This window comes from Alosa pseudoharengus, unplaced genomic scaffold, assembly GCF_046254945.1.
Source record: "Alosa pseudoharengus isolate Yale_2024_CS ecotype anadromous, Long Island Sound unplaced genomic scaffold, YU_APseudo_1.1 YU_APseudo_1.1_scf_20, whole genome shotgun sequence".
NCBI lineage: Eukaryota > Metazoa > Chordata > Actinopteri > Clupeiformes > Clupeidae > Alosa > Alosa pseudoharengus.
The window spans coordinates 36,000,624-36,025,214 of record NW_027468664.1 but is presented as its reverse complement, the minus strand read 5'-3'; the positions used below and the strand labels follow the sequence as shown (position 1 = coordinate 36,025,214).

General features: G+C 42.4%; 1 protein-coding gene across 1 annotated transcript in view; it reads right to left on the bottom strand.

Annotated features, from left to right (window-relative positions):
* Positions 1–1,607: 1,607 nt before the first annotated feature.
* The window catches only part of LOC143136518 (prolactin-like), a 27,378-nt gene continuing 4,394 nt past the window's right edge, over positions 1,608–24,591 (bottom strand). Inside the window, exons 3-6 of the mRNA XM_076297239.1 lie at positions 3,850–4,032; positions 3,266–3,373; positions 2,647–2,829; positions 1,608–1,805 (exon numbers count right to left, since the gene is read on the bottom strand). Coding sequence (XP_076153354.1) covers positions 1,608–1,805; positions 2,647–2,829; positions 3,266–3,373; positions 3,850–4,032 — 672 coding nt within the window. The remainder of the gene's footprint in view (positions 1,806–2,646; positions 2,830–3,265; positions 3,374–3,849; positions 4,033–24,591) is intronic.

Genomic DNA, 24,591 nt, shown 5'->3' with positions numbered 1-24,591 from the left:
TAGCGAAACAGATGTTTTCAAAGCATCCTTTTTCTTGCTTGAATGCGACCATAGAGTGATATTAGCCTATTTAAGATAACAGCCTTGCTGTTGTGAGAGCACTTTTTGATGATAATCTGTAAGCAAAGTCATGTTACACCTAGCTTCACACCACGTTAGTGCAGCAGTTTTGTGCTCTTGAGTTCTGTCAGCATGTGGAAATTGTCCCATATTTTGGATTGAGAAACCCAGGAAATTTCTCTTATTTTCAAAGCTCAATGTTGACAGCTATGACACACACAGTCACACACACCCATACTCACACACACAGTCGCAGGACCCTGGAGCCCAGGATGTAAGATAGACGTTGGGGGAGGATGGCCTCTGTCTGACCAACTCCGACTGGCCCGGGGTGCGTGACTGGCCCTGAGACGTCCACACTGCATTTCACATTTCACACTCGAAAGAGCAGTGTCTCACTCTGTCTTCTTTTTAGTGATGGCTGTGCATTTCTGTGTGTGTTGGTTGATTTCCTAATGTTTTTCAGTGCTAGTGTTTGTGTGTATGTGTGAGTGTGTGCATGTCTCTGGCTGAGATTAAATATTTCCTTTTTTATTGCTCTGTTGCTGTCTAATATAATTAGACATCTAATTATCTAATAGACGTGTGTGCGTGTGCATGTGTGTGTGTGTGTCCTTGAAGGCTCAGGCTCATCCGATTGAGACCACATTTCCCAGCAATCTGTTCCCACTCCCTAAATGTGAGCAGTGAGGTAACTAAAACACAGACAATGCACTCTGGGAAATGTATGCCAGTGGATAATATTAGAGCATCACCTCTGATTCGTAAGTATAACATGCATATTGCTGTGTAGATTATGGCTGACTAATGTGTTATGCAACACATTTTCCAACATTTTCAAAGGGTTTAGTAAAAAAATGATTGCAAATAGTCTGAGGGTGAACACGTGAGCTGTAATTTGATTTGATCATTTATTTGAAGATGCTGATGAGGCAGTAGAAGTTTGAATGCTTAAGAGGTGGGTCATACAGTATGTAGTATCACCCGAGGCCAGCAGTGAACTGAGTTTCAACTCTTGAAACAACTGAACCGCACACTAAAGGTCATTAAAAAAAGGTCATTATTATTATTGATAGTTGTATTAGGAAGTGGAAGAGGAAGAAAAGTCAAGTTTGGGCATGAGTCATAGTATGTTCTCATTTACATAATATGCTATTATAGATAAAATAATCTGCCTTATAAATAAACATATGCAAACATATCTGTAATGCAATGAGTAACAAAGAAAAACTTAATAGCAATGAATCACTGCCCTAGCAATGAATCACTTGAGTCTGCTGAAGTAATCAAGTATTTATTCAACATTATATTGAAGTTCCCTTTGCTGGGTACATTTCATAAAGCCCTTTACATGGCAAATCAGTACCCAGTGTGTCATAATATAATATAATATATATTTTTTCTTTTAATATCATATGAAAAAATAAACACTAATATTTTATGATGTATCTGCTTAGAATAATTAATAAATATTGTTGTCAAGTAAGTTGGAAAATTTGAAATTGGAAAAGATTTTTGAAGAGTCTATCAAGTGTGTGTGTCTTTCTTCAGCAGCCGTGCTCGGGTACGATCCTGCACTTGAGGATCTGCAGGTAGTTCTGGACCTTGTTGGAGTCCCTGCGGAAGCAGTGGAGCAGGTCATAGTTGGCCAGACCCTGGGACTCGCTGTGGTCCACAGTGGGCAGGAAGGCCTCCGGGGACGAGACGCCACTCACAGAGTTACTGATTATCCCCAAGTGCTGCATCTAAACAAGAAAACAAACAAACACTGGCATGTTGTTGAATGTCTGCTATGGAATGTCTGCTATTTTCAGTTTCACGTTGCCTCTGAAGACAAGGAAAAGCAAAACATTGGTGATGTTTGTTGAACGTTTGTTAAATCCGAGAGTTACTAAACATCCCCAAATTCTGCAAAAAGCATCCTGTCAACCATCTCTGTAGGCTTTGCCTCATAAGGTGTCATATAGTTTCCAAAACTACTTTTCTCGAATGCAAAGCAAATGCATCACACAAATTATGTAACACAAAGTACACATTTATGTCATAAGGTGAAATAAGTTTTGCTGTCCTAACAAGCCCTTCATACAGATCCCCAAATAATCACCAAAATGACTAATAATAACACGAATGATAATCAAAAACATAGTCTAATAAATAGAACTATATTTCTATATAACTATATGTCTATCCACAAGCCCATAAACTATAAACATTAATTATTTAAGAATCAGACATGACAAAGGCACACAATCTCCACTCTACGTAACATTTCAGGACCAAGGTCAGCTCCCAAAACAAACATGCTTTCCTCTCTCTCTCTCTCCCTCTCTCAAGCATACTGACGGGCACAAAACTAATGAAATGAAAAGTAAAGACTTGACAAAAACACCCCAAACACCGTCTCAACGTCCTTCTCAATGCCCTTGTACCACTCTACACATTTCAGGACAAAGGTCTGCTCCCAAAACAACACAAACATGCTTTCCACTCACGTTTCAAATCAAGCATACCGACAGGCACTACACTACTGCTAAACTAGCACACTTTACACACTTTCACTTTAAAAAAAAAAAAAAAAACACGCACCTTCTCGGCGACTTTCTCAACGCCCTTGTGGAGCTCGTGCACCATGTCGCTCATGTCCAGAGCCTTGTTGCTGTTGAGGCTGCTGAAGTGGTCAGGCTCATGAGCCATGCTGTGGTGCAGCTTCCACAGGGGGTCCCTCCAGGCTACCAGCAGCTTCAAGATGATCTCCGTCAACTCCTCACGCTGCCCGGGCCAGGGACAGATGGAAACAGTAAAAAGGCTACAACGTGAATTTATACTCAATAGGAAGCGTGAAAGTTAACTGATACATGAACCTACAAACATACAAATAAACTTAAAATGAAATACCGTATTGCCTTATATAGTGTGTGTGTGTGTGTGTGTGCATGCATGTGTGTTTTAGTGAGTATTATTACAAAGACACACATGCAGGTGAAATTGAAAGAGGAATTTATAGTTGTGGTGCATTCTCTTTGCCATTAGGTATTCAAATATGTGTGTGTGTGTTTTAGTGAGTAGAGTAAAAGAAGCGCAGAAGCTGAATGAAGCATGGAGCGAATGAAGGCGCCGCATGAGCACGCACATACACACACACACACACACACACACACACTATTACAAAGACACACATGCATTTGAATTTAAAAGAGGTGCTTACAGCCAGTTTCTGTGCATTCTCTTTTCCGTTTGGTGTTAGTATGCTAGACGTGTGGCATCTTGGAAAAGCCTTGCCTATGTGGTTTTTGCTGGGTAGAAAATGCTGCTCCTTCAAAGAGGGAGGAGGAGAGACAGAGTGGAGAATGACTTTAGCAAAGAGTGGTTGTAGAAAGAAGCAGTCACAATGAACATTTGAAAATTAGCATCTATAGATATCTGTTACAGGCAATCTATGCATTTATTAAAATAGTAACTGTAACTTAGTAATGAATATGCAGAGTAATATATTTCATTCTAATACGATATGCTGTCCATTAGGATTAGGATTCATTTTACTATTCCATTTTATTGTAGGATCGATCAACACTGACAATCAGCAGACAAACTAATTCCGATGACTTAGTCTGCTTATTTAAATCAAGTTCTCAATATGCTAACAATAAGGAACAGCATTGCAGTATACTATGTTGAGATTAAACACATAGAACATCAGCTCATCATAGAACCCCTCATCTCATTCATAAAGCCCATAACAACTCACACGTTTCTTATGTTTTTGATGACGGGTAAAAACAAGCGACTTACGAAGTCGGAGTGCAGGTCACTGGAGAGGTCATGAACCCTCGCCGAGTACTGGATGACCCGGTCGAAGAGATCGGACAGAGAGAGGATGTGGCAGCCGATGCGGCCGTTGGCACAGAGGGGCGCCGAGGAGACGGGGGCATGGAGGTCCAGACACACCAGTGCGGCGAGCAGGAAGAGCACTGAGAGAGAGAGAAAGAGAGAGAGAGAAGGAGAGAAAAGGAGGTATGAAGAAAGAATAAAGAAATAAATTGTAATAGGTAGAGGAAAGAAGGCATAGAGAAACAGAATAGAGGAAAGTGAACGTAAGAAAACAATCAGAAGACAATGTACAGTATATATAAGGAAGGTATATTTTCAAGCTTTCCTCTACAATCCACCACGAGTAAAAGTTCCCACAACATTATTGTTAAAGATGCCATGATTCCCTCCGACGGCTCCTCCAAGTTAGAGAAGTAGAGTAGAGTGGGCTACCTTGTTTCCTGTTGCAGGACATTCTGAGTGGTGGTCTGCGTGGGTCAGTGCTGGGCAGTGCCAACGGACAGCTGGCTATTTAAAGTGTACGGCGAGAGGAGAGTAGACAGCGAGACCTCTGCACTGACTCTGCTCATTAAAAAGGCTCACGCTAAGTGACTTGGGGTGGGCCCAAGGGTAGATACAGTAAGTGTCCATGAGTGTGTGTGTGTGTGTGTGTGTGTGCGTGCGTGTGTGTGTATGTGACAGACTATATTCGTCAGGGGGTCTTCCTAGAATTGGACTGCAGTCATGATTCACACCCCTGCTTCCTTCCTCTGAGCAGAAAGAAACTGATCAGGTGGAATGCTGCCGGAGTAGCGTGCGTGTCAATGTGTGGGGGGAGTCTGTCTGTGTGTGTGTTGGGGTGGGTGTGGGGTTGTGAATGAGCATGTGCGTCATATGCGAGCATGTGTGGTCATACTTGTGGCCATTCTGATTCATGGTGGAATGACGATGGTGAAGTCGGTCAGTAAATTGTTTGCAAAAGTGTAAAAGCAGAAGAGGTAAATTTGTCCATGTACTGTAGGAGGGAGCTCTTATATTTACTGTACTCAATGACTGTTAATAACACTGTGATAACACTGTTTCAGGTGGAATCTTGAGGAAGCTAGTTATACTAGTTGTGAAAAAATCACAGCTTGTTTGAATTCACAGAATATGTTATAAAGCTTTATAACGAACATGTCATTGGCATTATCAAGAGGTCAAATAAGCTTTATAATGTTTTGTGTCATGTTAAGCTGTAAAAGATTATAGGGTAACATCATAATGCTTTATGAACGAAGTTATGAGTATGTGTAAATAGTAATATATACTAATGGCAATATGTATGAGGCTTTTGGTTTATAACTCTTTATGAATGTATCTATAATGCTTTATGGGTTCATAGAAAGTGTTACCAAAATATCAAGGGCATGCATAAAGCAGTATAGACACTGTAAGACCTAGTGGTCTTGTAGCAGCTGACACCAATAACTGTTGTTTCCTATGGTTGTCGTAGTTAGTCTTCGATTTGATTCACTTTGCATCCAATCACACACACACATACGGGTACACATATGCACACAGTCCTATGCACACACAAGCGCACACACACACACTTTTCTTACCATTTTTGCTGAATGGCAGCCAAAACTCAGTGCCATGCATGTCTTATCTGTGTGTGCTGCCTTTAGAGGACGATGATGGCTCAGTGAGATGAGGTGGGAGATGAGGCATTTGGCCCCCCTGCTCCGGGCGCTCTGACTTAAACTGCAATGACAGCTCATGACGACAACACTATGTCACTAAAAACTTCAGTGCGTCTATGCGTGCGTGTGTTTGTGCGTGCGCAATGTGTGTTTGGTGCGTGTGTATGTGCATGTGCTTGCTTGTGTGTGTGCATGCATGAGCAATACAATAGTATGGTATGCAGTATATACTATGTGTGTGATGTCTGTATCGGCCGATGTGTGTGTGTGTGTGTGTGTGTGTGTGCACGTGTGTGTTTGGTGACTGAATTGATTGCCTTGACATACAATTACCTGCATCTGTCAATTTGGTATCCACAGTGCTGTCCAGAGCTTGTTTTATTGGTTGCTTAACAAGAAAGCTGACTATGTCACGCTCATCCCAAACAAGGAAGCTCACGTATACTAATCCTGTAAGCTTGCAGTCCATCTTAATAATGATAATAATGCACATTCGTTTTTTATGTGTTTTAGGCTTTTGCCTTTATTTGGACAGTGAAGAAACTGTCAGGAAGTGAGTGGGAGAGAGTGAGAGATGGGGAGGGATCAGGAAATTACCAAAAAGCAGCTGCTGGCCAGGTTAATGGAAAATCATTTATTATGGTAAAATTAAATGTTTTAAGTTCTTGTTTACAGTTGACCATAGATTGTGGTGACCCCAGAGTGTCATGGCATTCCACAGAAGAGGGGAGGCAGACTGAGGACGACGACTGAGGCCGATTCCCCATGGTGCTGAGTCTTGTCCTGGGGGGGGGGGGGGGGGGGGTGACTTCAATCTTTAATTTGAAAAGTGCTGATATGCAAGCTGGAAAGCTAATGCTACATACTAGCCACGTATCTGAGCCCAATTTGCCCCACGTGAATTCAGAAGTCATGGGCACGAGAGTTGGAGAAAGTAATGGCCGGACACATGGCGACTGCCCCCTTTCCACTTTAAGATGCATAGCCAGAGGTGAAGTCCTATGGGTGACTCTGCCCGCAACACGTGAGCTGAATCAGCTCAGAAAGTCTACACACACACACACACACACACACACAGACACACACATACACACACACACAAACACACGGCGGGCATGGGCTCATCACACACACACACACACACACACACACACACTACAGAGCACAATTATTTCCTGTCTGTTAGTTTAACTAGCAGCCTGCACAGTCTGCTGGATTTATTTAAACACCCACACAAACACACACGCACACACACCAAAACACAGAGAGAGAGAGAGATAGAGAGAGAATGAGAAAGAGAATGCTTGTTTTACCTAGGAAGTGAGTGATGAGAGAGAGTGTATTTGCATGTGTTTGTACACAGAAATATTTACATCACATCACATATGTGTGTTGCAGATTTTCATATGTTTCTAATTGTTCATGCATGTGTGTTTGTCAGGGAATTTGATCATATTTGGGGCAAAGTCATGGAATATCAGAGAATTTTGTTGCAGCGGTTTAAAATGGACTCAAATACATAATTGGCAAAATACATTAATAAACATATTTCCACACAGAAATTGAAGCGTAAGCGTTAGTTCTGTCAGGAAGACTTAATTGGTCACTCATCATTCATTACTTCCGTCCAATCACCTGTCTGCATCAGTCTTTATAATGACATGACTTGCACCTGCATGTTGCTTTCAGGTGCTGATTTTCGATGTTCCCTCCCTCCCTCCCTAACCACCACCAGTTTGGCCTTGTCCAGACGTCCGGGGGGTAGGCTCCGCCACCTGCCGTCGCATTCCGGCAGGATCTGCAAGGGTCTGCACATTCAGTGACCTGGACCGAGGATGAGGCCTACGCCAAAGACTATCTTATTGTTGCTTATGTATTTTGTGGATCCTTTGATGGATTAAAACATGTGTTAACTTTCATTATACTTCCCTGAGTCTTTCTGATAGAACTGGTGTATATCTGGTTCCTAGCTATACTGCGGTCCACAAAGACATTATTGGGTAAGTTTGGTGTGGAAGAGTTTTTGGGGGCCCGGGGGGAGACTCCATATTAATACCTATAGAATGGGATGTCAATGAAGTCCCTGTAGGCACTGGCGCCTTAATGCAGGGGCTTACCTGGGCTTCAGCCCATGGGCCTCGACCAATGAGGGGCCTCCTAATAATAATAATGATATTCAATAATAATAAACGGCCGTGTCCAAATAGCCTGGCAATGAAACGGCTTTAAAAACATGTAGGCCTATTTCACTTGTCTCACTGGAGTGAACGCAGAATGGGCTGTTGCGCAAAGAAATGAATTAGTGATCTGCATCTCCGTTCACCAGAAGCTAAGTTTGTGCTAACCCATTCACACAAATAATATCTTATGTTATGTTTTCTGATTGTTAACGTGAGATATGTCTCCATGTTGGGCAGTGTAGTGATAATGCATAAGGTAGCCAATGTTCACGTCACATGAGCCAGCTGCTTGTTCTGTAGGCTAAAAGTATTTCTGTCCCTCCCAATCTGCGTTAGAATGGTGTTAAGTAGACAGAATTTCAAAAAACCTCCTGGGGAACCCCCAGACATAACAAAAAAAACATATAGCCCAGGGGCCTCAGGTGGTATTAAGGCGCCCCTGCCTGTAGGTGTAATGGCAGATGTCCCAAATACTTTTATCTATCTATCTATCTATCTATCTATCTATCTATCTATCTACAGTATATATATTTTTTCCAAAAGTGAAAGATAAAAAAAAAAAATCACCACACACTGATCACTATTAACATTGTTTTTTTATTTTATTTTATTTGGAGCGAACAACGCGCATGAGGTTTGCTCTGCAGATTTTGATCTTTAACTTTTGGATTATACTTACCTGCCTCACCTGCACCTGTATCACCAAAGGCTGTGTGTATGTGTGTGGTTTGTGTGTGTGTGTGTGTGTGTGTGTGTGTGTGTGTGTGTGTTCTAAAGTGAAAGAAAGTTTTAAACAATGTGACTCTCACTTAGTAAATACACAACAGTAACAAGTGTGGAGAAAAATGTTGCTTTAGTTAAAATCTTTCTGATGACTGGGTGGCCTATAAATATGTCAGGCGTCATCCGTGCAAATTAAATGTATGACGTCTGTTGGTTTGTGTATTTTATATATTTATTTATGCATCACTATCTTTAGAGTGTAATATTCCTTGAAATTTACAGATGATTAGCTTTTAGCTGGCTGACGTTATTTGCCAGTCTCGCTCAAGCTATTCAACTCACAAACATAAGGTCATTTTAGTCATATGGTCACAAACTCACATATTCTTTTCTGCATAGTTTGATGTATACAAACACACACACACACTCTTCAACATTCACTCGTACAAGCATGTGCCAGAGGGCTGGTCCAACACTGTGTCGAGCTGGCATGACTGCAAAAGGCCTGGGAGTGTGTGAGTGTGTCTCTGTGTGTGTGTGTGTGTGTGGACGGAGGCATGTTTCCACTTCATTAAAAGGTCTGTCTGTCTATCGGTCTTACTTCCTCTTTTCTCACTGTCCTTCTTGAATCACACTTTGCTGAAGGCAAAGATGGTGTGTGTGTGAGAGAGAGAAAGAGAGAGAGAATATGTTTAGATGGCATCAGATGGAGAAAAAAATAGAGAGAGTAGGAAAGAGAGAGAGAGATAGCAGGAAACGTACTTATTTACTTACTTATGCCTATTACCATCCCCCCCTCCCCCCGAAGCAGGAAAGATAGAGAAAAGAAAGAGGCTACTGTGTGCTGTAATACAGTTAATAAGTGTGAATAGGAGGCAACTTTAGCTGGCTGACGTTATTTGCCAGTCTCGCTCAAGCTATTCAACTCACAAACATAAGGTCATTTTAGTCATATGGTCACAAACTCACATATTCTTTTCTGCATAGTTTGATGTATACAAACACACACACACACTCTTCAACATTCACTCGTACAAGCATGTGCCAGAGGGCTGGTCCAACACTGTGTCGAGCTGGCATGACTGCAAAAGGCCTGGGAGTGTGTGAGTGTGTCTCTGTGTGTGTGTGTGTGTGTGGACGGAGGCATGTTTCCACTTCATTAAAAGGTCTGTCTGTCTATCGGTCTTACTTCCTCTTTTCTCACTGTCCTTCTTGAATCACACTTTGCTGAAGGCAAAGATGGTGTGTGTGTGAGAGAGAGAAAGAGAGAGAGAATATGTTTAGATGGCATCAGATGGAGAAAAAAATAGAGAGAGTAGGAAAGAGAGAGAGAGATAGCAGGAAACGTACTTATTTACTTACTTATGCCTATTACCATCCCCCCCTCCCCCCGAAGCAGGAAAGATAGAGAAAAGAAAGAGGCTACTGTGTGCTGTAATACAGTTAATAAGTGTGAATAGGAGGCAACTTTAGTTTAGGGAACACATTGGAGTTAAAACATGCCAAATTAATTGTGACTTAAATGTGAACAAAGACCCAACTTTAGAATAGGGAACATATTCTGCATTACAAAGACTTAATTATGACGTATTTGTACACTATTAGCACTTATGGTTTAATGTCTAGTTCCATTTGAATAGACCATCTTTGATAAGTATTATTAGGGGTGAATAACTGTTCTTGTGGTACTACCACCTTACAAGCCCCATACTGAGCCATGCATATTAAGGTCATAATTCATATGCAACAACTTACTTAATAACTATGAATAAGGGGTAATTAGGAGCTTACATAAAGGGAATTCTTAATTAAGGGTGTTAAGGGTAGAATAAGATCTTGCAGAATAAGGTATAAAACTTACTTAGTGTGGAGCACTTACACTAGAATTCCTATTTCACCTAACTAGGTCATTACAAGTAAAGTATACTGTGTGTTTATTAAACACAACACATGTATTGAAGTTGTGTTAACTAATGTTACAGTTCAGCTGAGTTATGACACACACACGCATGTACAGAAGCACACACCCACACACACACAGGACTTGCACAGACGCACTTGTGTCACACACACACACACACACTCACAGTTGACATGACGTGCAAAGGTGCATGCAGTCTCATGTGATTGCGCCTGATGACGTCACAAACCTTTGGCTGGAGTCTGAGGAGCCTCAGGAGACCTCAGAGCGGGTCACAGGTTTGAGAGGCAGTAGAGAAGCGTTAAATGCCACGGCAGCCTCGCGGCTGTTCCTCAATAGCAAGGGTCAATCGTTGGCCAGTGACCTCCGTGACCGGCTCGCGGTCACTCTGTCTCTGTTATTATTGTGACAATGTCATGTTCATAAACTGCACACCTTCCCAGGTCACGTAGAAATGTGTGTGTGTGTTCTTTATGTTTTCTTTTCAGGTATCCCATGACTGAAAGTATTCACAAACTAGCTAACACTGCCCTATCCTACTCCCTGCCATGTCACGACATTGCAGAACAAATTTGTTGCCTTGATCCAGCTCCCAAGAACTCCATCACATTGCAAATATTCCATCTGCACCTGCCTTGCATGTGTGTGTGTGCGTTTTCATGCATGCGTGTGTGTGTGTGTGTTCATGCATGCGTGTGTGTGTTTGTGTTCATGCATGCGTGTGTGTGTGTGTGCGTGTGTGTGTCACTGGTTCAACAGCTCTGATGATGTGTTATTGTAATATCCCTTACACCCCTGATGCTGTGTTCTTGGATAGAGACAGAAAGGAGGTGCTAGTCATGGAAATAGACTGTTTATGATCTGGTTGTTTATGATCTGTACCTGGACATACTATAGCATTATGTGAAAAAATTATTGAATACCAACCCCTCCTTGCAAAGATCAGTGACCTATTAGTCTATGCATGTACTGTAGGGTTGTGGCATTGATATTTGGCAGCCTGCATGGGACATGTCCACAAACTCACTGTGAGTGCACTAAGGCTGGCAGGGCTACCAAAAGGAAAGTCTAAACAACTGGCAAAATTCTGCTCCATATCAGCTGTGATGGGCAGTCATGCTGAATGGCGTAGAGTTGTAGACGATGCTTTATGTACCCTTGAATGTCAAAGCTGTATCACCTCTGAGAATATTTGAATAATTTCTGTAAGAAATTTGATTGGTGGATTCAAATAAAGAATTCAAATGTGTGTGTATGTGTGTCTGTCTGTGTGTGTCTGCTCATGTGTGTGTGAATGTGTGTGTGTGTGTGTGTATGACAGTGTGCATCCAAGAAGCAGAACTGTATACATGTGTATACATCATGAGAAAATACTGCATGACAGGCCTAAGGCACATAGTAGCCCCACATGAGGACACTTGCTCTTGGTGCTGGAACTTCTTGTGTTTCAATTGTAGGAAGGCTTTTTGCACACCTCTTTTGTCGGGCAGGTGCGTAGGATATGACCAAAAGGTCACAGATCAGGAAACACTGACCATTCCGCAAGCAATTATTATGACCGCCGCGCAGCGAGGTTTAGTCAGATTTTTTTTTTTTTTTTTTCTTTTTCGCATGTCCAAATTTCCGTCAATGAGTCCCGGGACACTGAAAGACCGGGGTAGACGAAACTTGGTGGGCATGTAACCCCATATGGATAGCATGGAACCATCGTTTTTCGTTTTGATCTGTAGCCCCCCCGCTGGACTGCACCCCCCGAAAGGAGGGTAGGGCAGACACAGTTTTCTGTGAATATCTCGAGAACCGTAGGGCCTAGGAGGTCCACCTTTTTTTTGTATGTTGATCTCAAGGGGCCATGTCAACCCATCCCATTACCACTTATTTCATGTATAGCGCCACCTAGTTAAAAATTAAAAAGCAAAAATTTAGGTGTTTTCATCACAATATCTCTGGCTGACATGGTCAAAACTGCACGAAATTGAAAGTGTAGGATCATTATGACACCTTCCGAATGCATGCCAAGTTTTGTGTACTTTCGTTCCTGGGGGGCCTTACAATAAAATAATTTATGTGTACATTTAGTGACGTACACCAACAAGGATTCCCGGGACACTGAAAGACCGGGGTACACAAAACTTGGTGGGCATGTACCCCCACATGGATAGCATGGAACCGTCATTTTTCGTTTTGATCTGTAGCCCCCCCGCTGGACTGGACCCCCCGAAAGGAGGGTAGGCCAGACACAGTTCTCTGTGAATATCTTGAGAACTGTAGGGCCTAGGATGACCATTTTTTTTCCGTATATTTGCCTCCAGGGGTCATGTTAACCCATTTCATGTGCACACATGTGCACAAACAGATACACACGCACACACACACATTCACAGTAATCATACGTATGACATATACTCACACAGTGAGTGACATATGTACGCTTCCATGCACAGGCACATACGCAGGCACACACACAAGCACGCACACACACACACACACACACACACACACACTCACACACACACACACCCACACACATAACATAAACATAACACAAACAATCAAGAATTTCTCAGAATTATGAACAGGCAAGATGGAGGTGGGGTTGTATAAAATGAATTTTACATGTGAAATCTATGAACTAATCATGTTTTGGGACTTGTTGTCTAGCAGATACCAGTGAGAATTGAGTGTGGATAATGCAATTTAGTGAGACAGTTAGAATCATATAGGCCTTTCAGCGTGATTTTTTTTTTGTGGAAAAAATGTGCTGAACTGGGCGGCGGTCATATTTTGTACCGCTCTGCGGTACATCTAGTTTTTATTTGGAATTACACAACGTTTCAGTCTTAGACTAGCCTGGCTAATGTCAGACCTCATCTCATTGAGATGGGGTCTGGGAACTAGACATTAATTTTCTCTTATTTGAAACGTGGTTTACGAATGCCCAGAGCCGTTTATTGGGCGCTACGAATGTCTATCAAATGCGTCTGTACGTAGCTCATAACGGCTTCGGTGTGTCGTCATCGTCTTGCTGCCCTCCTTCCGTTCTGTGATTGGTCCCCTAACTGAGGCGAAAATTTGCTCCATGGAATCCAGGCTTCCTAGCAGCGTGAATAAAATTGCGCGCGTAAGGCAGCATGGGGTCTGTGTGCGGGACTCTCTCTTAGTTTCCTGTTTCAATTGTATGGAAAAAACTCTCTGCTCTGTGGTTTCTGTTTCTTTGTTGCGCTCCTATTTTTGTCTCTGTCTCTATCTCACTTCATGTTGTATCCATTGTGGCTTTTGTTTAAGTCCAAAGTCTTTCATTTTTTGGAAACCTTTTGTGGTTTTCTGGAACAGTTGACCCACTCCACTGCAATGTCATGTTATCCCTTTGCACCTCTCCTTGCAGTGGACATACCATTTGATATTTCCTTGACTGATCCTACACTGCACTGCTATATTGAACAATGGCCACTAGGTGGTAGCATTTCACTGGCTATAACAAACTATATTCTCCTATTAGAGAACGGTTGGAATTCATTCTAATGGCCCCTCCTGTTGATTTCTCTCCCACTGATGATAAACTAACCCATAAACAATCACTTGTTTTCCATTTTTAAATATAATTGGATTGTTTGATGGTTGAATTGTGTGTGTGTGTGTGTGTGTGTGTGTGTGTGTGTGTGTGTGTGTGTGTGTGTGTGTGTGTGTGTGTGTTGGAGACCCTCTTGCAAAGTACAAGATCAATGCATTTGTGTGAATTGTCATGCATGGCATAGCACCTGAAACAAAGCTAGAGTGATTGTCATTACTTAAACCCACCTCTCTGCTAATACATATGATCAATACTATTCTCTTCTGCTAAAACATGATCAATGCTACTCTCTTCAATGGCCCATGGCTGGTTCTGCCTTTAGTTTGCTATTGAGCTACTAATAGAAATTACTGTGGCATGCGCATGTGTATGTGTGTGTATGTGTGTGTGTGGGGGGGTTGTCTGATGTTTGTGCGATGTTGCATGTTTAATCCTTGTGTTTAAAGCCCATAAGTCAGATCAATGATCCTTAATGCTTTACCCTGAGTTGTGTCTGTGTGTGTGTGCATGTTCGTGTGTGTGTGTGTGTGTGAGTGTGTGTGTGTATGTGTAAGTAAGCCATATCTTTCCCTACATTTAGACTTATGCCTTCGGCCCATACTTGCATAATTTTAGAGCTGGCAATGTAAGTTTGCATGTTTGTAATGAGCTCCAAACAGAAGCCAGTAACTTGCTGTCTTTCCCCTTTTTCCTGTTCTACTGCCCAATGCTCCAACACCAGCATATCTAGAGGATTAACTCTGTCTCTCTCTCTCTCTCTCTGTATCTCTCTCTCTCTCTCTCTCTCTGTATCTCTGTGTGTGTGTCTCTCTCTCTCTCTCTCTCTCTCTCTCTTTATCTCTCTCTCTCCCTCTCTCTCTCTCTCACTATCTCTTTGGTATTAACTCTGGTTGATAGCGTGTTGATGTCAAACAGCAACAGCTTATCAGAGATATGGAGCTAACAGCCCCTTCCTAGCTATTCCTGATCTGGCTCACCTGAACTCATTCTATGTGCAAATGCTTTTAGATTGTCTTTTCTAGATATCCATTTTTTCTTTTGCTGTTTACATCCCATTTCTAGCTTGCTTAAGCGATAAGCCCAGAGAGACTTAGGTTCCACTGATTTTGGAAGGGGCGCTGTTAGGCGCAACGCGCAGCGGAGTTTAGCTGTTCTAAAATCGGTGGAACCTACAGACTCGAGTGGCTTATTGCTTTTCTAAAACGGTTACTACACATATCTGGCAAGATTTCGTAAAATAAAGGCACAGCAATAAGAAATGTAACGATTTATTCATAGATAGTCATTCTTCCGCCAAGAAATATATTTCCTCTATCTGAATGGTTGCCAAGCAACGTCAACAGGCAGCTACCCTAACTTTTGTATGAAGTTGTGGTAGCGCAGTACTATAGAACGAAATACGGTCAAGGTGTATGTTTTAACAGCATCGAACGTGATTCAGCTAATCATAATCAAGGACCAGAAGTATCCTTTTTTAAAATTGTGTTTTTTTATATTGCATGTTTTCTATTTTAAATAAATAACAAATTAATATTAATTTATTTCATTTCTGTGTCCTTGTATCATCAGTCTCCTTTGCCTTGACTGAACAGCACTTTGAGTCACCTCCTGTTGTTTTAAATGTGTTATATAAATAAAGTCACTTGACTTGACTTCACAAATGCAGCAAAGATATCTGACTACTATGATCATCACTGACTATAGAATCTCTGTGTTATGAAAGCCTAGGACATTGATCAGTGATCTAGGCAATGGATGTATGTTGCTAACATAGGTATTTGGCTGTCTGGGGCAAGTTTACAAACAAACTATTAGTCGGTTACAACTAGCAGGCCTATCTAAGAGAAAATCCAAGAATCTGGAAAAGCCTTCTTTATATAGAAGTTATAGGCAGCCTGGCTGTGTGGCGTACATACGCGTGGGGGATATGTCCCCACCACTATTTATAATTTGAATTTTGTCCCCACCACTTCTAAAAATGTGCAAACCAATTGCGACCGAAAAAATCCCCACATACCGAAATCATCGAGTCTAAACCATGCGATAGGCGCGCACAATGACATGCACACCTGCCTGGATGTGTGTGGAGTAGTGTTTTTTAACATCCGCACCCAACCGACCCGTCAGGAGAGTCGATCCGCACCCACCCGACCCTCCAGTCATTTAATGCCTGCTAGAGTTGACTGTAGCTCGGAATGCAATCGGTTGCCATAATAGGCTATCCTAAAATCCAGCAATAACTCAAGCCCTATATGCATATCCTCTGATTGTAATGTTTACAGATATCTAGGCGATATTTGTAACATTTATTTTGTATTTGGCCTGTTATAAAATCATGTAGGCCTATTGAACAATTTAAACACATTGTAAAACCCAAAGTTGGAGACATGCATAGGCCTATAGACATTGCTGCAAATTGAAAACCGGATTACTCGGAATGGCTAACTGTACAGGGGAGTGCTTTAAACTTTAATTAAAACTTTAAACTTTAATTACACCTTTGTGTTCGGTAAGGTCTGCTGTTTATTCTGATATATGGTGTGTCATGTGTTGAGGGAAAGTTCGCGAAGCCAAGATGAATGGGTAGGGAGACGGGCGCAGAAAATATGATTAAATTAAAGTTAGACTACTTTTCTTGCGAACAGTTTACCACAACAACTAACCACCAACATCGTTTAAAAGCTGAGAAAAAGCTCTTTCGTGTGATACATGTGATGTCTGTGATGAATAGGCTACTTCGCAAGTAGTTCAGCAAATTTGGGTGGGACAGAAATACCTTTACAGAGCAGCAGATGGCCATATCGGCTCTGATGTACATTGATTTAAATGCATTATCGCTTCACTACCCAACACGCGAACAAGAAAGAAAAGAAAAAAGAAACCAATGAGCTTATGTCGCGATTTCTGATAGGTCTAGGCCTAGAGAAAAGACAGCTATTTGTAACCTAACAATTAGGATTTGCTTTGCCTACTCTGCTGTTTGGTTTTGCCTACTCTGCTTTGAGACGACCCATTAACTGAATCAACCCGAACTGCAATGTTCCAAACAGAGTGACAGGATGCAATGCCTAATAATCTCACTGCCTACGGCATAACTGCTAACAGTGCGCCTAGGCCTACTGTTAAACACCTGAAAAATATTAACCTGCTGCTGTTTTCTTTTCATGACGAGCACTAGGCCTTCGTTTGAATTATTATGACCGCCGCGCAGCGAAGCGGCGGTCATATAGGTTTAGTCAGATTTTTTTTTTTTTTTTTCTTTTTTTTTTTCTTTTTCGCATGCCCAAATTTCCGTCAATGATTCCCGGGACACTGAAAGACTGGGGTACACGAAACTTGGTGGGCATGTAACCCCACATGGATAGCATGGAACCATCGTTTTTCGTTTTGATCTGTAGCCCCCCCGCTGGACTGGACCCCCCGAAAGGAGGGTAGGGCAGACACAGTTTTCTGTGAATATCTCGAGAACCGTAGGGTTTAGGAGGACCTTTTTTTTTTGTATGTTGATCTCAAGGGGCCATGTCAACCCATTCCATAACCACTCATTTCATGTATAGCGCCACCTAGTTAAACACAAAAAAGTAAAAATGAGGTGTTGTAATCGCAGGTATCTGTGACCTAACATAGTCAAAACTGCACGAAATTGGAAGTGTAGGATCGATCATTATGACACCCTCTGTATGCACGCCAAGTTTTATGTACTTTCGTTCATGGTGGGCCTTACAATAAAATAATGTGTGTACATTTAGTGACGTACACCAACAAGGATTCCCGGGACACTGAAAGACCGGGGTACACAAAACTTGGTGGGCATGTAACCCCACATGGATAGCATGGAACCGTCATTTTTCGTTTTGATCTGTAGCCCCCCTGCTGGACTGGACCCCCCGAAAGGAGGGTAGGGAAGACACAGTTCTCTGTGAATATCTTGAGAACTGTAGGGACTAGGATGACCATTTTTTTCCGTATGTTTGCCTCCAGGGGTCATGTTAACTCTTTTCATGTACACACATGTGCACAAACAGATACACACACACACACACATACATGCACAGTAATCATACGTATGACACATACTCACACAGTAGACATATGTACGCTTGCATGCACAGGCACATACACAGGTACACACACAAGCACGCACGCACACACACACACACACACACACACACACACACACACACATAACATAAACATGTACATGCACACATGCACACAATTAAAGAATTTCTCAGATTTATGAACAGGCAAGATGGAGGTGGGGTTGTATAAAATGAATTTTACATGTGAAATCTATGAACTAATCATGTTTTGGTACTTGTTGTCTAGCAGATATCAGTGAGAATTGAGTGTGGATAATGCAATTTAGTGAGACAGTTAGAATCATATAGGCCTTTCAGCGTGATTTATTTTTGTGGAAAAAAATGTGCTGGACTGGGCGGCGGTCATATTTTGTACCGCTCTGCGGTACATCTAGTTTATGACTGAATGGAACGTTGCGTTTTTAAGCGCCAGAACTGCTTATCACGTTGTGTGACAAAGTTTACACCAATCATCATCTTCTAATGTATCCTTATGTTGAGATGTCCATTCTCTTTGCCCTAGGCTATCGTTTGTGCGTGAAGCATGTTTCAATTAAGACAGTAAACAAGCTATTTTTTTATTTTATGTAATATTGAATGATTTCATGAATAAATTACGCACAGTGCGTAGGCTAGGCCTAATGGATTACGGCTGGCGGCGCCACTGACCAAGGCCACAGTAGCCTGTGAACCTCTGATTTTCAAAGGGGAATCACGGCTAACAGGGGGCAACTCTACTCTTCAATTTCCCTTCCAAATTACTTTGTATTGTCTGAAGACATCTATCGCAAGAATTGAACATTCTAAGCAACAGCAAAGCAAATGCAAGCTAACCAAAGTGCAGTCGGTTCTGCCGCTATGGTTTTGGAAATCACACACCTGCTGCATCTGAAGGCCCACGCATAATAAGGCCTATGACTATCACTCTACACGCCCCTGTTGCACGTCAAATTAATAGCTGATCCTGCCTCCTGGCTCCCCAAAATGCCGCATCATGTGAACAGATCAGCAGGCCTGCAAATTTCACCTCGTTTTCAGACATACGTTGCGGCAAAAGACGTTTCCTCTTCCCACAAATTTAACGTGATCTCTGTGTGAAAAGGCCTTTTGTTGAAGCATACCGTGCAAATTCTTCTTGTTTTAGTGTTTAGTTAATAGGAAAGCATTGTCTCTACCTCAATATGAACTGCAAAGGATAGCCTAGGCTATAGGCACATTGTTTTTTTTTTTGTTGGTTCGGGTCAGGTTCTGGTAGTTAATCAGTGCATATTTTTGAGGGTCGAGTGGGTGTAGATCGACTCTCCTGACGGGTCGGGTGGGTGCGGATGTTAAAAAACCAACCGGCGCAACACTACTGTTGAGCATATTGTAATGCAGCGTTGAATGTATGAATAGCTTACATAAGGGTACCCCGCACTTTTCAAGCTTATGGTTATTGTCCTCACCACTTCTAAAAACAAACTGACGCCCTTGGTGGCGTAGATAGAAAATGTTTTCTGTACCCATGAGTGTCAGAATATAATAGGTGGATTAAAATAAAGAACACATGTGTGTGAGTGTGTGTGTGCGTGCATGCGTGGGTGCGTACAGTACATGTGTGTGTGTGTGTGAGAGAGAGAGAGAGAGAGTGTGTGTGTGAGAGAGGGAGGGAGTGTGTGTGTGTGTGTGTGTGTGTGTGTGTGTGTGTGTGTGCAGTTAAGGCTTGTGACCTCTGCATTGTGCAGGCAGATGTAAAGAGCACTCTAATGATGTCATGCTGGGGTACCTGCCTCATTCCTCTCAGTAGGAGTGTGTGAGGCTGAGAGATGGCACTGCCATTCATCATAAACACGCACACACTCCCTCTCTCTCTCTCTCTCTCTCTCTCTCTCACACACACACACACACACACAGTTTCCCTTTTCTTTCTCCCTTTTTCTTCTGCTCTCTCTCTTTCTATGCTCTTTTTTATCTTTCAGACGTTTCTTCTTTCTTCCGTGTCTCTTTCCCTCTCTCTCTCTCTATCTCACCTTCTCCTCTTTCAGTCTCTCCCTCGCTACCCTTTTCCTTTTCAGTTTCATTTTCTCTTTCCATCCATCCATTCTCTCTTTTCCCCTTTCCCTCCATTCATCTTATTCTCTCTATCCCTCACATCTTTTCTTGCCCTTCTTTCCCTTTCTTTTTTCAATTTCTCCGCTGCTCCACTTTTATCTTTCAGTCCATCTTTCTCTTGTTCTCCCTGTTCTAAAATATCAGGGCCTATTCACATTAGGCCCTGATATTTTAGAACACACAACCAACTACACATATTTAGGTTTAGTCATAAATGCATCTGGCAGTTTTATTCCAGGATTGCAAGCAATAAAAAATAAAGCCTGAAGAGCATTCTATTCAGTGTATAAAACAATTAACAAATATCAACCTCCCATCAACATTTGGTTAAAAATAATTGATGCCGTTATTACTCCAATCCTACTCTGTGGCTCAGAAATTTGGGGTCCACCATTACTTCTTTCAAAAAAACCATGGGACCAGACTGAAATTGAAAAACTCCACACAGAAATATGTAAATCTATTCTCCATGTCCATAGAAGTACATCAAATAATGCTTACAGAGCAGAGTTAGGTCGCTTCCCCATACACTTAAAAAATGCAAACACTATTAGTTACCATCACAAAGCACTACTGACTAACATATCAGACCCACAAAAAGATAAACTTGCACAATTAATCATAAATAAATATAACATTGCTGATATAAACCTAACCAATCTGAATAAAACCCACAAATTCATGAAGGCAACCTACATTACCCAATGGCAAAATGAAATTCACTCCAACAAAAAACTGGGCAGCTACAGTCAATTAAACAGAGAATACAAACTAGCAAATTATCTAGTAACACTGAAACAACCTCAAAAAACGTGTCTTACAAAATACAGATTGACCATGAACTCCAAATAGAAACTAGATGTACCGCAGAGCGGTACACAATATGACCGCCGCCCAGTCCAGCACATTTTTTCCACAAAAAGAAATCACACTGAAAGTCCTATATGATTCTAACTGTCTCTCTAAATTGCATTATCCACACTCAATTCTCACTGGTATCTGCTAGACAACAAGTACCAAAACATGATTAGTTCATAGATTTCACATGTAAAATTAATTTTATACAACCCCACCTCCATCTTGCCTGTTCATAATTCTGAGAAATTCTTGAAATGTGTGCATGTACATGTTTATGTTATGTGTGTGTGTGTGTGTGAGTGTGTGAGTGTGTGTGTGTGTGTGTGTGTGTGTGTGTGTGCGTGCTTGTGTGTGTGCCTGCGTATGTGCCTGTGCAAGCGTACATATGTCTACTGTGTGAGTATGTGTCATACGTATGATTACTGTGAATGTATGTGTGTGTGTGTGTATCTGTTTGTGCACATGTGTGTACATGAAATGGGTTAACATGACCCCTGGAGGCAAACATACGGAAAAAAATGGTCATCCTAGTCCCTACAGTTCTCAAGATATTCACAGAGAACTGTGTCTGCCCTACCCTCCTTTCGGGGGGTCCAGTCCAGCGGGGGGGCTACAGATCAAAACGAAAAACGACGGTTCCATGCTATCCATGTGGGGTTACAGGCCCACCAAGTTTTGTGTACCCCGGTCTTTCAGTGTCCCGGGAATCATTGTTGGTGTACGTCACTAAATGTACAAATAAATTATTTTATTGTAAGGCCCCCCATGAACGAAAGTATACAAAACTTGGCATGCATTCGGAGGGTGTCATAATGATTCTACACTTTTAATTTCGTGCAGTTTTGACCTTGTCAGCCAGAGATATTGTGATGAAAACACCTAATTTTTTGCTTTTTCATTTTTAACTAGGTGGCGCTATACATGAAATAAGTGGTAATGTGATGGGTTGACATGCCCCCTTAAGACCAACATACATAAAAAAGGTGGACCTCCTAGGCCCTACGGTTCTCGAGATATTCACAGAAAACTGTCTCCGGCCACCTACAGGCCAGTTGGTGTATAGTAACATAAATATATTTATTGTGTGGCCCCCCAGGAACGGAATTCCAAAAAATTTGGCGTGCATACAGAGGGTGTCATAATGATCCTACACTTCCAATTTCGTGCAGTTTTGACTATGTTAGGTCAGAGATACCTTCAATTACAACACCTAATTTTTACTTTTTTGTGTTTAACTAGGTGGCGCTATACATGAAATGAGTGGTTATGGAATGGGTTGACATGGCCCCTTGAGATCAACATACAAAAAAAAAATGGTCCTCCTAAACCCTACGGTTCTCGAGATATTCACAGAAAACTGTGTCTGCCCTACCCTCCTTTCGGGGGGTCCAGTCCAGCGGGGGGGCTACAGATCAAAACGAAAAACGATGGTTCCATGCTATCCATGTGGGGTTACATGCCCACCAAGTTTCGTGTACCCCGGTCTTTCAGTGTCCCGGGACTCATTGACGGAAATTTGGGCATGCGAAAAAGAAAAAAAAAAAAAAAAAAAAAAAAAAATCTGACTAAACCTATATGACCGCCGCTTCGCTGCGCGGCGGTCATAATAATGACACACAGACAGACAGACAGACCTTAACTGTGAACACAAACTGACACCACACATACCTATGTAGTAAGATGTACTGACAAACATCTACATAAGTACATAAGTGTGTGAAGTATCTAGACTCCTGACATGCAGCCGTCCTACCACATGCTCGCTGGACCCTATACCTACGAGCCTACTTCAGTCCATCAGCCCGACCATCGCTCCAGCTATCACACATGTGATCAATGCCTCGCTAACCTCCGGCACATTTCCAACAGCATTTAAAATGGCCCGGGTAACACCGTTACTTAAGAAAGCTTCTCTCAACCCTGCTCAAGTCGAGAACTACCGCCCTGTCTCACTCCTGTCTTTCCTATCCAAAGGCATTGAACGAGCAGTCTCCAAACAGGTCTCTTACTTCCTTTCACAGAACAACCTTCTGGATCCAAATCAGTCTGGGTTCAAAAGCGGCCACTCTACCGAAACGGCTCTGCTGTCTGTAACAGAAGCCTTAAAAGAAGCCAGGGCGACCGCTCGGTCATCAGTACTCATTCTGCTTGACTTACCGGCTGCCTTTGACACGGTTAATCACCGCATCCTTCTCTCTATACTCGCTAACATGGGAATCTCCGGTTCTGCTCTCTCCTGGTTTGAATCCTACCTCACAGGACGCTCGTTTAACGCATCATGGCTTGGTCAGCTATCTGCACCTCACCATCTCACCACAGGGGTCCCCCAGGGCTCAGTGCTGGGCCCCCTTCTCTTTGCTATCTACACCACCTCCTTGGGACAGTTTATCTGTTCGCATGGCTTCTCATACCACTGCTATGCAGACGACACACAGCTCTATCTGTCCTTTCCACCTGATGACCCCTTGGTTTCAGCACGGATCTCGGATTGCCTCAGACATAGCTACATGGATGAAGGCACACCACCTCCAGCTGAACCTCTCAAAGACTTAACTGCTGGTCCTCCCAGCTAAACCTACCATACACCACGACATCAACATCAAATTTGACTCCCTGTCTGTTTCACCTACCAGGACTGCAAGAAATCTAGGAGTTGTTCTCGACAATCAACTAAACTTTTCAGATCATGTTGCCTCAGTCGCCCGGTCATGCCGTTTCGCACTCTACAACATACGGAAAATCAGGACTTACTTGACTCAAGATGCTACCCAACTTCTGGTTCAGGCAATAGTCATCTCACGACTCGACTACTGCAACGCCCTCCTGACAGGTCTCCCAGCCTGCGCAGTGAAACATCTTCAGATGATCCAGAACGCGGCGGCGCGCCTGGTCTACAACCAACCCAAAAGGGCACATGTTACCCCGCTGCTCATCCAGCTACACTGGCTACCTATGGCGGCCCGCATCAAATTCAAGGCTCTAACGCTTGCCTACAAAGTAGTCTCCGGTTCTGCTCCCACCTACTTGAATGCCCTCATACAGACTTACACTACCTCCAGACCGCTGCGCTCCTCTGACGAACGACGTCTAGCTCTACCACCGGTACGCTCAAGCCAATCCAAACTTTTCTCATCTGTTGTTCCTCGTTGGTGGAACACACTGCCAGTTCCTACAAGGGCAGGGACATCCTTCTCCATTTTCAAAAAACTCCTGAAGACCCAGCTCTTTAGAGAACATCTCCTCTCATAGCAACACTTACAACAAGTCTTACTGATCCTAGCACTCACCAGCCGTCTTAAACTGACAAGTAACTATTAAAAACAGCACTCACTGATGCACTTATTCTTACTGTACTCTAATGTTTTTTAAATTGTCCTAAAATTGTTGAGAATTGCTCTAAAACTTAAACTGTTTACCATGTTGTTAGTCGCTTTGGCTAAAAAAGCGTCAGCCAAATGTAATGTAATATACACATACAAACACAAACAAACACATACTTGCACAAAAGACATACATAAACATGTACCTAATCCCTAAATCTATGGTAAGTATTTTAGCAAAGTAATTATGACCGCCGCGCAGCGAAGCGGCAGTCATATAGGTTTAGTCAGAT